Source organism: Brassica oleracea, chromosome C8 (assembly GCF_000695525.1).
Source record: "Brassica oleracea var. oleracea cultivar TO1000 chromosome C8, BOL, whole genome shotgun sequence".
Taxonomy (NCBI): domain Eukaryota; kingdom Viridiplantae; phylum Streptophyta; class Magnoliopsida; order Brassicales; family Brassicaceae; genus Brassica; species Brassica oleracea.
Window position 1 is genome coordinate 36,044,731 of NC_027755.1, and position 16,917 is coordinate 36,061,647.

Consider the following 16,917-nt stretch of genomic DNA (forward strand, 5'->3'; position numbering starts at 1 on the left):
TCCCATAACTTTGTAGTAGCGTTTTCCAAAAACATGAACCTTTAGAGAATTTTTTTTAAAATAAATGTATTTTTTTGTTAGATAATTTTAAGAACGAGAGGTACATGATTTTGGAAAATAATACTATAAACTATGTTTGTGACAAAAAAAATATACTATAAACTATGAATTAACATGAACGTTTTTCTAAATTGAAAGTTGAAAAAAACTAATTTAGATAAAATGAACATTTTCTAAAGACATCACTTCTATAATATATATATATATAATATTAATTATTGTTTCTATACTAATAGGGCTAAAATTTAATGTAAAGTTTATAAATATTATTATTATTTAGGTCTATATCTTGCACTAAAAGTTCAAATAATATAAATAAAAATAAAAATTTCGAATACATAATTTTGTGAAAAATAAATTAGCTATTGTTTTATAGTATTAATATATATATATATATATATATTATTAAATAGATTTTATATAAAACCAGTATCATTTATTAATTCAATTATTATTTTATATAACTTCTACCCGGTATATATGTACACGTAACAACCTTGCATAAAATTGTTGTTGTGGAACCAATAGCATACTGGTTTTGCTATGAGCTGCAGTCTCCAAGTTCATACAAATGTCGTACGTGTTTTTTTTTTCTTTTTCTAATTGAACTTTATGTCGGACGTGTTTCTTGATTCATTTATGTAATTATTTTTTGATAAGTTCATTTCTGTAACCTCACCCATCATTTATGTTTCTTGATTCATTTCTGTTCCAAATTTAAGCAAAAAAAAATTCATTTATGTAAAGAAAAAGAGAGAGACCTTGAAGGCCAAGCTTTGCAAGCATGAAGCGTCCTCCTGGCTGCATAACCTCACCCATAATTCTCTCTGGTTCCCTCATATCCCTCTCAATCACATGCACTCGACGCCCATCCTATGATCCAAAAAAAGTAGGACCAAATAAAATATTATATTGGAAGTAGATCACTGAAAAAAAACTATGCACAATAACATAGAAAAAAAGAAAGAAAATTATAAAAAAATAAATATATATATGTAATATGGAAAATTATAGTTTTCTTGTGTTTTCGTAAATAGAAATATAAGTGCGACACAAATGCAATATATGGACGTAAAATCATGTATACTTTAGCAAGAGCATAGGCGAGAGCTGAGCCACCAACACCAGCTCCGACGATGATGATGTCAGCAACACCTTCTCTTATCTCCTCTGTGGCCGCCTCGGCCAACTTCAACATCGACTTCTTTTTCCTTTGGTTGTTGAAGTGAAAAATCATCCACGTTAGCACAAAGGCGAGTAGCATCGTCCATAACCAAACGTGCGGCAAATCCATTTTGCTTCAAATGGTTTTCAAGAGAATTGAAAAGAGTTAAAGGTATTTGAGTTCAAGTAAGTGCAAAGGCCAGTTTAAAAGATGGTCCCGTAGGCTATGGTGAGTCACCATCTTAGTATTAATCTTTCATCTCAAGCCAACACGTTTTACTCTTGGTTTGCCACTTGGCAGCCTATTCACTGTCAGTCAGTGTTTTGAGGCTCAGCTCGAAGGTTATCCGGTCTCGTCTGTTCAGACATACCTCTATTCATTTCTGTGAAACGGTTGTTTTGGTCCTATGCTGGACTTGAGTATTTAAATTATTTCGATATTTGTGTGTATAGCGTGCTACGAGTTTCAATAATAATGGTGGAACCAGAAGAAACATATATAAGAAGGATCAAACCGAGTAAAAACAGTTAATGGATTGGGTGGAAGGAACGGAAAATGACTGGGATGAGGAAGTAGAAGTTGGATGTGAACATAACAAAAATACAATACCAATATAATATAACTAGGTGATTTTTCCGCGATCATGCAGTGATATAAATATTTATAAAATAAATATACTATAATAATAGATTGTTATTTATTTTAAATTTTAAATTAATTTATAATTTGTATGCATAATTTATATTAATAATATTATATTACTTTAATTAGACATATGATTTTATATATGTTATATCTAGTGGGTTTTGTTATTCTTATAGTCGATTTAGTTATCATTTGGATATCTTAGATTACATCTATTTCTCTGAATTCAATTATAATATTTTTATTTTAAATATATTAAAATTATGATTATTTTTCTTATTTGTAATTATTTTAAGTATATTAGATTGCATCTGCTTTTAATTTACGTAAAGATATATAAATATATTTAAGAAAAATTATGTATAACTTAAAATATATTATGCTTAGAATGAAATATAAAATAAACTATAATATATGTAACTTAATATATGTAAACTGTAATATACGTAAATTAATATAACGATAATATTCTACAGTCTCATGCATATATATAAATTTTACAAAAGAAATAAATTATAACAGTTGGTAAATATTTTATTTTTACTTTTTAATATGTTTTGAGTCATCTTGTAATTTACATTTATAAAATAAATTATTATTATAAAATTTAATATTCTTATTGTAGTTAAATTTATGATTTTAGATATAAGTTGGAGTAGTCGAGTCACTCATGTTGTGAGTATATTGAGTTACATATATTCTTTCAAATTCAAACTGAAATATAATTATTATTTTTATTATAATTATGTAAAATTAAATTAATTTTATTTATCGTTTAAATGTGCATGTAGTTTCATAATATTTATCAAATTATATGTTTACTTTTTTTTAAAATGAAATATCAAAAAATAAAGTGATGATCAATATGAATTTACATATATAAGTAACTAACACAATTTTGGAAGCTCATTAACATATATCAATATTTACAATAATTAAAATATTTTATAAATTCTAATTAATTTTATGCCTTACATTTATTAAATGGTAAACTCAAATTTATTTTAAATAATTTAAAAAATGAGAATTTAGATTTGCTTTTGTATTGTAATTATATCATATTAAGTTCCAGAAACATAAAAACATAAAATTTAAAACCAAATTTAATATTATGAAAAACAAATTTTTACTAATGATTAAAAATATAATACATCTACCTCGTTAAAGCATATAGTGTTATATTATTTTAAAATATTTTTTAATTATTTGATCAAAAATTGTGTGATTGTATTTTAAAAATCATATTATATAAGTAAAATATAATTTATAGATTTTTTTATTGTAATTGAATGATATTATTGTCAACTAAATATATGAAAAATAAATTAAATATTTCAATAATGCTAATTATAAACTATTTTAGTCAATTAAACATATATAAGTTTATTTTACTTAATTATTTTATGTAATCATTTAAGAAAATAGATAGATATACAAAAAGTATTTCTATTACTTTGAAAATATATATTTTTTGTATTGTTTAAAATTATGGTTTAAAATAAATATTAATATCAAGATTATGTATGTGAATGTTGTTTTATGAAATCACATTACATGCAAATATATATATTTTCATCTAACAAAATATAGATATAAAGAAATATTTTATTACTTCAAAAGTATATTTTATGTTATTTAAACCTATTTTTATATGGAATATTTCTATTTTGTGAATTTTCCTTTTTAATGAAATCATATTATATATATATATATATATATTTTTTTTTCGTTTTAAATTTTTTTTTTTTTAATTTTATAAATGTTTCCTTTTTATTATATATGTTATTTGGAAAATTTTAAACATGAAAGTAAATAAAAAAATTCAATAATAGTATTTAAATGTAATATTTTTAATTCATTAAGGGTATCAATGTAATCAACCGTCGTGAGAGTTAACGTAAGTGCGACACATAAGAAACTGACTTCTCAAATAATATTATAGAGATATATTATTTAATTTTTGGCTTTGGTGTTGGTTAAAAGAAAAATTGGGCTGTACAAACATCAAACAAATTATAATTCAATGGGTAACCAAAAACCCTATATCACCTATACACTCTGCCTTTTATACATAAAATTGTCATATTACCCTCACATACAACCGGTTGAAACCTGCAAGAAAAAAATAAAGAAAAGTTAATAATAATAATAATAATAATAATAATACTCAAAAGTAACGCGTAGTCCTTCAAAAATCACACATTCTCTCACATGTGCTTTATTCTGGTAACTTTACAGAAGGTGAAATTCTTCTTCCTAGATTTTTTCTTGAATTGATTTCTTTTCACGAGAAGAACAATCAATTGTGGTAAAAAAGAGGCAACGATAAAGGCGTAGACAGTGAGAATACACACCAACTCTTTCGTTTTTTCCTCTTTCTCTTAACTCACTGATTTTCACAATCATGCTTTTGTTTTCATATTGTATTCGTTTTTAAATCTTGCAAATGAGATTGAGATTATCGCATCAGAGTTAGATCCATGATAAATATCCACTGGAGAAGAATAACGACGACGAATCTGTAAAGTGTCGTTGTGTCAAAAAAAGAGAGGAAATGGAAACGATTTCTATATGGTGGTAACGAATAATAAGAGTGAGCCAAATGAATGTGTATCAGCATGTCTAAGAAAGAAGAACTGAAGAAGATGACCTCTCTGTCTATACTATATTCGGTGAAATGATTAGTATTTTATATATATATATTCTTTAGGGTAGCTATTTGTGTAAGGATACTATACTATTTGAGACGAAATACTATACTATTCCTTAAAATGTAATAACCTGCCATGTTTTCAAATTCGATAGTTATTTTCACTTTGTGTGATTGATTGTAATATGAAATTCATTTTTTTTAATGTTGAACAAATTTGATTATTTGGAATATTCATTATTACCAATTCTAGTTTAAAAATCTAAATTCTATTATTTAGAGGAATGGTGGTGAAGTTGAGGTTTGTATTAGATTTTGAAATTTGAGTTTATAGTTTAGGGTTTTTGGTATATATTTGGATTTAGGATTTAGTAAATTTCGTTCTCAAACTTGGTCATTTGGCAAATGTAAATGGAGTGGACCAGTACTTCTATACTATTTATAGATGTTCCATATTATGTCGTGTATATTGACAAAATTGACAACATATTATATAGATTTTGTTTGGGTGTATACTTTAGTTATTTGGGTTTAGATTTAGTAACTAGGGGTTTGTATAGGGTTTTAGTATTTAAGTGGGTGAGTAGAGTTTAGTGTTTAGGGTTTGTATTTGGGTTTAGGGTTTAGTGATTTAGGTTTAGGGTTTAGTAATTTCCTTCTCAAACTAAAGTTTAGGGTTTATATGTCATGTCTTCAAATTTGATATTTCTCTTCTATGCCCTTTTGTATGATTGCTCGTAATATAAAATTAGTTTCATTCAAATGTTTGACAATGTTAGGGTCGTGTCTAGTTCAAGAACGTCTTTTTTATCGACAGGTACTTTTATTTCTTCTCGTACTATTTTACATATGATGCTCAACTAATATAAATAGAATAGACATTTGTATACTATTTTATAAAATGTCTATACTACGTATGTATAATACTTGAAAATATTATAAAAATTATATATTTCAGATTTTGATTTTCTTTTAAATATATATTAAAGCTTAGATTTGAGTTTATGATTTAGTGGCTAGGGTTTAGAGGTTAGTAATTAGGGGTTGGGTTTAGAGTTTAATATGATATTTTCTATTTTTATATAGTATAGTTTAATATCACAAAATATTATATATATTTTTCAGATTTTAATTTTATTTTAAAATTATAAATATATAATATAGCTTACATTTGAGTTTAGGTTTAGTTATAACCATTTAGGGTTTAGTATTTAAAAGTTGGAGTTGGATTTAGGTTTATATTTGAGTTTATGGTTTATATTTGGATTTAGGGTTTAGTGATTATGGTTGAAAGTTTAGTATTTAGAGATTAGTTTCAGATTGAGATAAGTTTTAGTATCTAGATTTAAGGGTTGATGTATAATTAATTTTCTATATTATTTTGGTGATATAAAGTAGAATTATTGAAATGTTTGTGGTTATTATATATGTGATGTGAATGTATTATCTTTCTTTTGTTGGTAACAGTTTGCATTAATTATTGGCCACACTTGGATTTTGTCAACGTCATCTCTACGTCTTTAGGCCACCGACTTGTATGAATCAACGGTAAAACCGGTGGAAATGAAACACAATTGTTAGATAATACATTATGTCAAAATTAGTGATCTGCGCTTAATTTCTTTTCAAAACTTAGTCATTTCACAAATTTATCCTAAAAATAAAAAAAATGATTCAGTCTATTATTGAATATATCGCTACCTTTAATAGTTTCACTATTCCGAAACTGCAAGGGTTTCATGTTTCATAGTCTCGTAAGAAGCGAACCACTTTCAAAATGATTAAAATCTGCATCGTTATTATTTTTTAGAACACGCTTTTGATTTCCATTTACATCAAAAATGTTAAAATATCTTTAAATAACGAATTCTAAATTTGATTAGTTCTGAAAGTAATAAGTTCAAAAGATCTAAACCATCAGATTAACGGGAATCTTCGTTCAAGACGAACGTTTTCCACTCGTTTTACCGTATCACCTCTATACTCTCTCCACCATTCTTCAAACGATCATTTTCTTTTGTTTCCTTTGATTTTTCTTTTCTCTTCATTTCTTCGTTTGATGAACCTTTGTTCCTTTGAGAAAATCGACGATTTTAGGTGAATCTACTTTTTTTTATCAAACCATTTATTGTTTTGTTTTCAGTATTCCGTTCTTTTGTTACAGGAGAAGCCGCTAAAATAAACCTATCACTTTTTGAGATGCATTCTTATTTGTCTCCAAGATCTCTTTTGGAGTCTTGAGAAATACATGAAACATACTTTCTTCAAAAAAATTATCTACCATAGTATTCAAGTTTGATAGCCGCCAACTTGTTATTTCTGAAAATACGAGTTTTCCAAAAACCAGCATTTTGCGATGGTAAAATCCTTTCTTTTTTTGAAAAAAGGGAAATAGTAAAATCCTTGTTCTTGCATGCAACAAATTTTCTTTGATCGATCTCTTTTTTAATTTTTACAATCTCTCTTTCCATTACTAGCAAAAATTTTCTCCTATTTTTTATTTTTATTTAAACAAAAGAAAAGACCTGAATTAGAGTTCTATGCAACTTACAATGTCAAGCTCCATGAAAAGCCTCCTGAAAGGCCTCCGATACATTTCTCAAGTATTTGGTAATCAAGCTCCTCCTCTCTCTTAAAGTTTATTTGTTGTTGAATAAGAGACTATGATTAGTCCATTTGATCCCTTATAGCTATATAAAAACACGAATTCAGTTTTGAAATACTATATATGGTCAATATTGTATAAACTATATATCACGTAGAAAGTTTGCATGCACTGTGATGATATTTGTGTTGAATAAGCCAGTTAACACTTCATTTTTGTTTGGGTGTTGGTTAAAACTATGGCAGAAAGTGGAAAAGAAGAAGAAGAGATAGAGATAGGGAATCCAACAGAAGTAAAGCATGTAGCCCATATTGGTTGGGATGGACCGTCCGCTACTCCTGCCTCCGCACCAAGCTGGGTACGTATTTACCTTATGCATGCATGCCTAGCTAGGATTAATTTATATATTTGGTTTTAATGTGGTCTATATTTTCATATTTGAAAGATGAACGAGTTCAAAACTGGAGGCGGGTTAGAATCTGGACAAGGAGGCGGAGAAGATGATTCCTCCGTGAAATGTATGTCGGAATGTGGCGGTCGGACCAGAGATTTACCAAAACTACCAAAATCTACGAGGAAAGCGGCGTCCGAGAAAGGTTCTCCGACAAAAGAAATATCATCAGATAAAACTAAACGCCGATCTTCTAAAAAAATAACAACATCATCGTCGAGAAGACCAAAGGAAATGTCCGAACTAAACAATCTTTCTTCGACGCATGAAGTTCCGAAGAAGTCGAGGAGGAAAAAGAAGACGAAAGAAACTGGAGGATCAACTAGATCGATTAGAAGATCTGACGTGGATAACATGTCAGATTATATGTCTGAGACTGGTTCTGTGAGATCTATGCCTCAATTCGACAGCAGAGATGATTTTTGAAAAGGAGTGCCAGAAGACTGAGAGTTTTTCATGCTTGTATATTGCTCAATGATTTTTCACTGAACATACCAATATCAGTTTAGTCTTCGTTTTTGCACTATTATATATTATCGTTATTTACTTAAGAATATCTTTTGTACATCATCCAAAACTACCATCTATCAATCTTTGGATAAGAGGAACCAATTCCGTACTTAGAAAAGAGTGTGGTGCAAGTGAGATAAGCAAACATTGATTGTCCAGCTCTTGTGTGTTCTACGATAATCCAATGGAAATAAGAAATCACCTCTTCTTTCAATGCAAGTACTCTGAGGAGGTTGGAAGGGTCTGAACTAGAGACTACTATCTAGGCCTAATCAATCTAGATTTCGGTTCGTTTTTTTTCCGTTTTTTTTTTGTTTTCCAATTTATTAAAATTACTACAATATTAAAACCATATCTAATTTGGTTTGATTCAGTTTATATACTATCGATTTCTGTTTTAAAAAAAAACCGTAATTTATTTATCTCTTATAACAAATTTTAGATATGTTTTTTTTTTGCTAATCCAAACCAAATTATGGTTGATCGGTGATCGAGTTATTATTTCGATCATCGGATAAATCAATAAATAACTCTCATTCTTAAGTTTATCCAATGTTTTGTTTATCATATTGAACAGTATTTTGATACTTTAATTAAGTAGGAAAATAATATGTTACGAAAATTTTGGAAGTGTTACAACTTTAACCAAACACAAAATATAGTTATTGCTGAATGGAAATCTTTCAATGTTGCCGATAACTTTATGGATATCTATCAGTTGAAATGTAGGGAAAACAAAAATACAACTCTCGATTAAAATACATTATGGTTAATGATTCAACATACATAATAAATATGAATGCTTTGGAAATAAATGGACATGACGATGAAAGATTCAACGAGGATAAATGCATCGATTGAAATTGAACCTACAGCTTTTGATGATGATTCTCATATATAGCACTACTGCAAGCCTTCGCGAAATTCATGTGGAATCAGCATTGTTCCGGAGCCAATAGGAGAGCAAGAGAATGAATCCTAGAAAGACGTTAAAGAGACAAACCAAACATAACCCAATCTTAATCAACCTCATCTCCTCCTGTCTAGATCCGTCGTCTCGGTTCATTTTAAGGTCTTCGATATGGAGATGAACACCAGGATCCCTTAGCTTAACCTTGCTACTCAACAGAGCCGAACCACAAGTCCCCTGAACGTTACTGTTCACGTATATGTTGATCCTGCAACCACTCTGACTTGCTATGTCTACATCCCTAGGTGCCACCATCACTGCCCCGACATTTCTCCCGTTCAAGTTGATTCCGCCAATGCCTGATTCAGGCCCTGGATAATCATCTTCTCCATCTTCCATTTTTTTTGTTGGATAAATCAAAAAATGAGTCTGTCCCATTCCTTCGGGAGCATGATATTAGCTCTATATGCTTTGCTTGGTTCTTGGGGTTTCCCAAAGTTCTTTACTTTTATTCTACAATTAGAAGCAAAGTGCTATATTCTACGATTTGCATATAGCTAGATTCATTACCCACCCTAAAACAAAATATTGTTTTATAATCCGCAGATAAGGAGTAGAAATACCCTTCAAGGGTGTACTTATTTATTGCACACGTTTAAACGTTTTAGCGCAAGAAAAACATACAACTCTGAGCTATATGAAATGCAAATACGAAAACAAATGGCTTCAAGAGCAAAGTAGCTCATGAAGTTTGAAACGAACCAGAAACTGGGGACCAAATGGCCCCATCAAGACAGATAACATTCCCTCTCTTAACTTATGATCATGTTGGTGGGTTATACTTTCTTCCAGAACACAACAAAGAGGAGAACGTTTTATTATTGACAGAAGTAAATGAAACGCATCAAAATATCAAATCTAGTTTCCGCAATTTCATTGTGGCACTTGCATGAGAGAAAAAAATAGTCCAGGAAAACGACCTTTGAGCAGAAGCAACATCAATTGTAGAAGTCTGTTGGTATCTTTTCACTGACAGTGGAACCGAAGTTAGGACCACCCTTGCGATATTGGATAAGAAACTCGACTGGATACCCCTTCAATTTATGAGGGACAAGGTCCAAATCCTGAAACGTCAAGGCTGAAAATAGCCATCGTCCAAAAACAAAGGAGTGAGGCTCAAAAACAGCTCACGCAATGAGAACTCATTTCACTTCTGTGAAGAAATGACTAACCCTTGTCAGATACAAGTGTATCGGTTGTAAGGGCATTGATTTGATCCAGATTGAATATCTGGGGAGAGGGTAGAGGGAACGGGACTTTGTTCACCATGAAATCCCGAGGACCCGCCATTGCCTTGTGACATATATCAAATTAGTAAAAAAAAACAAAACAAATAATCCCTAACAATCTAGGCTTCTACAGTTCTAATTAGCTTCACATACGCTTTGAATGACAAAGTAGCACCTAAAAAATCATTGGAGTATCTACCAAAAACCGGTGAATGATTTGATCTGTTACCTTAGCAATTGGAAACGGAAGCTTCACATATCGAGGCCATTCACGAATCATATCAAACATGATCTCTGCCTGCAAGGAAAAAACTTGAAAATCAAGCCCATTGAGCTAATGCAGTGATAGAGAGAATAAAGGACTCTATGATTATACCAAATCGTGAGGGGTAAAGACATCTGGACCACCCAATTCATAGGTTTTCCCCATGCTGGAGCCATCATCCTTTAGAGCTGCAACGATTGCAGCAGCAACATCAACCACATATACGGGCTGGAATCTGCAATTAAGTTATGGTTAGGGAAAGAAATTGATCATGGTCACCGTAAATTGCTATGAACTGGTGAAAAGAATTAGACAAAGGTTTAGGACATACTTGTTGGTCCCACCACCTATGAGCGGGAGGAAACCATATTTTTTAACGAACATTGCCCAGGGGTTCAAGATTCTGTCCTCTGTACCAATCATGGTCGCAGGTCTCATCACTGTCGCCTAGTAAAAAAATATACATCAGGAACTGACTAGAAGCAGAAGTCTGATGAAAAAATGCATATGCAAGCCATCCCAGGTACGATTTTAGAGTTCAATAATAACATCATATACTGTTTTTCCAGTCCAACACAAGAAAAAAAATCTAAAGGATCTACCTTATATCTGAAAATAAGTAGGATCATGACAATAATGAACAAAAATATTACAGTGGTGATTACAGATGAGAGTACCGTGTGCCAAAATTTGGAATAAGTTTACCTCAGGCAGCGCGTTCAAGACAGCTTCCTCAGCAGCAGCCTTTGCCCTCTGCATTCTTGAAGGAGATGACAAAGAAGCTCCAAGACAAGAAACTTGAATAAACCTCATTATCCCACCATGTTCTTTGGCCACCTGAAACAACAAATCCACCAAGCCCCACCATAATTAGACATAAACAAAAGAGCATGACACTGCAGATCGTATCATCCTGAAGGTTAAAAATGTTTAGCTCATTTCAGAAGCGCACAACAATATCATGAGTTAAAAAATGGAAACATCTTCACCAGAGTTTCCGGAGATGGTCTATCAGGATGCAAACACATACCAATGCAAGTTTCTCGGCCATGTGATGATTCACCTCTTCGAAACTGAAATTTCTGGTCTCGTACTCTCTTCCTGAGGATTCGAAGATATATCATCCACAAATTAAAAGAACAGTGTTGCTTATTAAAAGATCTAATAATATAGAAAAAAATAAGTACCAATTAGATTGATAACGACATTAGCCTTTGCCATGACGGCCTTAATCGAGTCTTCATCTCTTGGATCAAATTTCATCGGTACTACCTGGTATATACAGTCAACACACATCAAAAGTGTGTTTGTGACATAACCTTAAAAGCAATGTGTTAAACAAAGAAGAAAAAACATTACCTGTCCTAAATCTCCCATCAACTTGAGATGTCGAGGATTGTCCTCTGAGCCTCGGAAAGGAACTAGCACTTGTGATCCCATTTTAGCTGAAAAAAAAAGATTCATTTGCAAATAATTACAAACCCAAAAAAAAATGTAGAGGAAGAACAAGACTGAATTACCCGGGTGGGTAATATGAATGTTAAACCAAACTCACCAAGCTGCTGCACAAGATAACGACCAAGAAACCCAGTGGCTCCAAACACCGTAGCTACAATGCCACTGCCAAAGCAAAGGAGGAATCAAGATCTCATTATACTAAAGCTGCTGCAAAACCCCTAAGAGATGATACATTTCTCTATAAAGTCAGCTAAATCAATGAAAAGCAGTCTTTAAGAGCTCAAAACCACACAAAGGTTCTTCAGGATTCGAAACCGCTATAAGAGAGAAATGAGATACCTGACGGAAGATCTGCCACCAGTACCCTTGCGAGCGAGGTGTCCCACGCCCTTTGTAGCAAGGGAGGACGAGTATCGACGGTTATCAGCTCCATTCACTGAAGCACAAAACCTATATATCTCATTAAGCAACCTAGAAAAATGCGAATGGGATTAAAATCAAATGGCAGAAAACTTAACGGTGGTGATCGGGGACTCCATAGAGCGATCTGATAGAAGACGAAGAATAGATCGAAGCTCCTCCGCCGAGGGGCCGTTGGACTAGTCTCCTGGAAACTGCCTGCATCCTCGAGAAGCGACAAACACAGATGAATGAGAGACCGAGAGAGAGAGAGAGAGAGAGAGATTTGCTGCCGCGAGGGTACAGGTACATGGGCTCGGCCCAAACACAAGATTTTGGTCACTTAAATGTACTAAAGCCCATGTTTTGCGTACACTATTTAGGTTTTGGGTTTTACTTGAACCAAATTCAAAACCGAATGGATATACGAAAAACTAAAAAATATATCAAACCCAATCTTAAATAATTATCCAAAATATCATTTTCTCCATTAATCATATTAAAAAAACTTTTACAATTGAAATCGGATAAAAGATAGGATTGATTTGTGAGATAGCAATAGCAAAAAACAATATTCACCTAACTTGCACGTTTGAGTTACAATAGTACAGTATACTTTTCTTTTTTTTCCTTTGTCTAAGCTTTTTTGTACAACAGTAAAGATTAATAGATTTCTTTATATATATGCTTACAGCCTTACAATATGCTTGTTGTCATTGGTTACACATAGTTAACCACAACAAAACCACATACACAACTGGAAAAAGAGATAAAATACACACAATTGGTAAAAGAAAAGCACACAATCACACAAGAGTACCTTTGCCGAAATCAAACCGAAGTTCACAACTCCAAGTTGTCTAGCATCGGTATGTTTATTTTATTTTATATATTATCAAATTAAACCAAACCAAACCATGAGTTAGGTTTGTTGGCAAAAACATAAGGTTTTATCATAAAAGTTTTTTTCTTCTTATTTACTTGCCAAGCAAGCGTGAAGCTTCTTCCTGGATAACCTTCCATGTCTCCTTCACGTGCCTCTCCTCCGTCAGTGGCGCTCCTATGGCGCAACGTAGTACGATTTTTCCCGACAAAGCCTGTTTCCCAAGCAAATCAATACATATATATATATATATCTTAGTTTAACAACATTATCCAACAAGAAGAACAAGAGAGAGAGAGATGTCAGTGGTACTTACAGTGTGAGAAAGGAACAGTTTCCCAGAAGAGTTCACTGCGTCTAGGAGGTTTCTGTTTCTGTCATTACACTCCTTTTCATCGTTATCCACAGGTAAGATACGGAAACAGACGAGGGAAAATATCCGAGGAGTCACAACCTGCAAAAAGAAAAATAATAAAACGTCATATATATATATATATATCTCTTGTCAAAGAATCTTTTTCCAGAATGTTTTTGAGCATTATTTTTTACACTTTACCTCAAAATTAGGATCTTGAGAGACAAGTTGTTCGAGATCTTTAGCGAGTTTGATATGGTTTCTTATATAGCTCTTCAAGGTCTCAGCTCCATAGAGCCTTAAAACCATCCATAATTTCAATGATCTGTTTAAATACAAACACGAACACAATCTTAGTATATTGTATATATGCAGATGTTCCTGAAGAAATTTAAATAACCTGAATCTTCGTCCGAGAGGGATCTGCCAATCTTTGTAATCAACAACCAAGTTTGCCTGAGAGGCCTGCCAAAAGCAAAAAAAAAAGTGGATAATGTGACTAGTGTATATGATAAGATTTGAATTAAGAAATAAAAATCATTCCTACCTTGTTTTTGAGAAATTCTGGATTTGTTGACAGAGCTTCAGTGAGCACATACTGATCCTGTTTTATCAACATATTAACATGTTTATTTTTTTTCAATACTAGAAAGGAGAAAGTGTGACTAAATAAAAAGGGCATATCTATGTACCTTGACCCAAAGTAGGGAACAATCAAAATTAGTGAGGAACCATTTGTGAGCATTCATGTTAAAAGAGTCTGCAGTTTCTACTCCGTCAATGTACTGTCTATACTCTGGACATATACACGCACTTCCAGCGTACGCTGCGTCCACGTGAAACCATATCTCATTTCTCTGAGAATGCAGTCAAGAGAATTAACATCAGCTTCTCTGCTGTTAAGTTAAGCTTTGTTGGGAATGTAAATAAATAACCTTTGCGATATTTCCTAGTGCAGCTAATGGATCAACTGCTGTTGAAGAAGTGGTCCCAACCTGCAAATAAATAAACGAATATTTTTGAGAGAACATGCTTCAAGAGGGAAAATAAGTTACAGGTTAGCTAGTGCTTACATTGCCACATAAGAAGAATGGAATCAATCCAGCTTCAATATCCTTAGAAACGGCTTCTTGAAGCAATTCTGGACGCAAAGCGTAATTTGTAGAGGAATCTGCCTTCAGCACCCTGCAATTCTCTGGATGGATTCCAGCTATCTGTCAAGAATAAAAAACCAGCAGAAAACATATTTAGATTCTTTTAACAAAAGAGAACTTTCTTTCTTGGATAAAAATATACAAAATATTCACCTGGCAAGCTTTCTGTAGAGCTGAATGTGTCTGGTCAGAGGAGTAGACAACGAGCTTCCCAAGCGCGTTCTTACCAACGCGTCTTAAGACCTTCTCGCGAGCACCAATCATAACAACAAGAATAGCTTCACTAGCTGACCCTTGGATCACCCCACCTCCATTTCCTACAATAACAAATTAACCCAACACTTTTGATATATGACTACGGTTATAGTATAGATTAAAGTTGATTATGTTTTTTTACATTAAGAGTTTTGGTGATTTTCTATTTAGTTATTACTTATTAGTTTTTTTATTATTTGCTTCAAGTGTTTTCGTTTTTCTATTAAGCTGTATTACCTATAAAAAGATTTCATATGATTAATCAAAAAACAACTCCCCAAAATTAACTTAATCTCTAAGATAGATAAGGTTAAAATGGAAGTAAGTTTTTTGGTTCATATCATACTTAGCTAGGTCTGCATTAAGCAAAAGTTTTTTTGTGACAAGGTTTATTTATGTTTTTTTACCAAAAGTTTATGTTTTTACCAAAAAAAAGAAGTTTTTTTATGACAAGGTTTTATGTGTTGATAGTTATATAACCTTTGGAGAGAAACTGCTCGGGCAGGTTGAGCAGTTTTGCAAGCCAATCAAGAACAATCATTTCGAGCTCAGTGGCTGCTGGAGAAGTGACCCAACTAAAACCAACAATTCCAAGACCAGCACTCAACATCTCACCCAAGAACCCTGCAACGCTGCTGTTAGAAGGGTAATAAGCATAGAAGGTGGGGCTTTGCCAATGCGTTATTCCAGGCAATATCTTCGTCTTAACATCTGCCAAATACAAAACTCACATCAGATTATCTATGCTCAACCAAAAAACAAAGTATCAGAAATGGTTCAAAAAACTGGAAGTGGGTATTCAGTTAATTCACCATCAAGAACTTGTTCCACCGTTTCAGGTTGGTCAGGTGCTGAATCAGGCAAAAGGTTGTGAAGATAACCAGGCTGTATCAGAGATAAGTAAATATCAACATTGTGTGACTAAACCAAAAAAAATAAAACCCACATCAAATGGATGTTCACAGGGAAAAGAAAGTGACCTGAACTTGGCTAAGGACAGGGAAAGTTTCGATGGTTTTGTAATAATCAGCAATGAAATCAACCATTCGATGTCCATACTCCCTCAGTTGCTCAGAGTCCATCGGCTTTAACACGTTCCCACTACCATTTTCCCTGTAACATTATAAAATAAAAACAATTAAAAACTCCGACAAGAATCGTATAAAATCATGACAAAAAGGGATTTCCCAGTTTTCAAGAACTTACATTCTTTCTTGCGTATCTTTGAATTCGTTCTATCAAAAGGATCGGAATTGTTTGGGTTTCAGCAGGCGCAGAAATCTCTTATTTATAGAGGCGAGTTTTTTTTTTCTTTTTAATTTAAATGTTTTATAAAAATTTAGATTATTTTCATAAAGAAGAAAATCGTAAGATTTGCCTAAAAGTAATAAAATAGTACGAAAGCCCTCTCCAAGTCGTTATCAACTATCTGAAATGAGTGTGTAAGTGTCAACGTGCAATGGTTAGATTTCAGGTAAAAATGTTTGGAACTGAAGTAAAGTGCTAAAAAGAGTGGCTAGTAGGCAATCAGCCACTTGAATTCAATTTTTATAGGGAGAGATTATTTACATTGTTTGAGTTTCTAGTAAAAAGGCGAAATCACATTTTTCATACCAAAAATATAAAGTAGTATCAAGAAACGATTACAAAATTTTAGTTTTTAAAAACGGTTACAAATTGCTGAATTTATTCCGGTTTAAACACAATGAAGCATTTTGGTTGAATGATGAGGGTTATTTTGTTGGGCTAAATCAAAAGGAAAATTGTAAGTTTAATATATCCTTACCGAATTAAACCAAATAAACCAAAATTTTAAAGATTTCATACTTACATATACAGGCATATTTAATATATATATATATA

At 32.1% G+C, this 16,917-nt stretch overlaps 4 protein-coding genes and 1 pseudogene across 4 annotated transcripts; 1 reads left to right on the forward strand and 4 right to left on the reverse strand.

Annotated features, from left to right (window-relative positions):
* The window catches only part of LOC106312567, a 5,892-nt pseudogene extending 4,509 nt beyond the window's left edge, over positions 1-1,383 (reverse strand).
* Positions 1,384-7,028: 5,645 nt separating this feature from the next.
* On the forward strand, positions 7,029-8,002 carry LOC106311325 (CRIB domain-containing protein RIC6-like). Its single transcript, XM_013748524.1, has 3 exons — positions 7,029-7,130; positions 7,371-7,483; positions 7,571-8,002. The coding sequence occupies exons 1-3, from the start codon at positions 7,061-7,063 to the stop codon at positions 8,000-8,002; spliced, it is 615 nt and encodes a 204-aa protein (XP_013603978.1). The 5' UTR covers positions 7,029-7,060.
* Positions 8,003-8,786: 784 nt separating this feature from the next.
* Positions 8,787-9,578, reverse strand: LOC106312768. Its single transcript, XM_013750405.1, has one exon. It carries the CDS (start codon positions 9,432-9,434, stop codon positions 9,012-9,014), a length of 423 nt encoding a protein of 140 aa, XP_013605859.1. The 5' UTR covers positions 9,435-9,578; the 3' UTR covers positions 8,787-9,011.
* A 210-nt stretch (positions 9,579-9,788) lies between these two features.
* On the reverse strand, positions 9,789-12,708 carry LOC106312767 (NADH dehydrogenase [ubiquinone] 1 alpha subcomplex subunit 9, mitochondrial). Its single transcript, XM_013750404.1, has 12 exons — positions 12,527-12,708; positions 12,348-12,444; positions 12,106-12,170; positions 11,910-11,995; positions 11,738-11,822; positions 11,581-11,651; positions 11,256-11,387; positions 10,882-10,997; positions 10,662-10,785; positions 10,515-10,583; positions 10,229-10,349; positions 9,789-10,134 (listed from the first exon to the last, which is right to left on the reverse strand). Exons 1-12 carry the CDS (start codon positions 12,630-12,632, stop codon positions 9,995-9,997), a joined length of 1,212 nt encoding a protein of 403 aa, XP_013605858.1. The 5' UTR covers positions 12,633-12,708; the 3' UTR covers positions 9,789-9,994.
* A 360-nt stretch (positions 12,709-13,068) lies between these two features.
* On the reverse strand, positions 13,069-16,312 carry LOC106310637 (tyrosine decarboxylase 1-like). Its single transcript, XM_013747861.1, has 13 exons — positions 16,261-16,312; positions 16,035-16,167; positions 15,867-15,939; positions 15,535-15,765; positions 14,953-15,116; positions 14,719-14,859; positions 14,581-14,640; positions 14,338-14,502; positions 14,193-14,249; positions 14,046-14,110; positions 13,847-13,970; positions 13,607-13,744; positions 13,069-13,504 (listed from the first exon to the last, which is right to left on the reverse strand). Coding segments are annotated over exons 1-13 (1,473 nt in total). The 5' UTR covers positions 16,263-16,312; the 3' UTR covers positions 13,069-13,384.
* Positions 16,313-16,917: the final 605 nt, after the last annotated feature.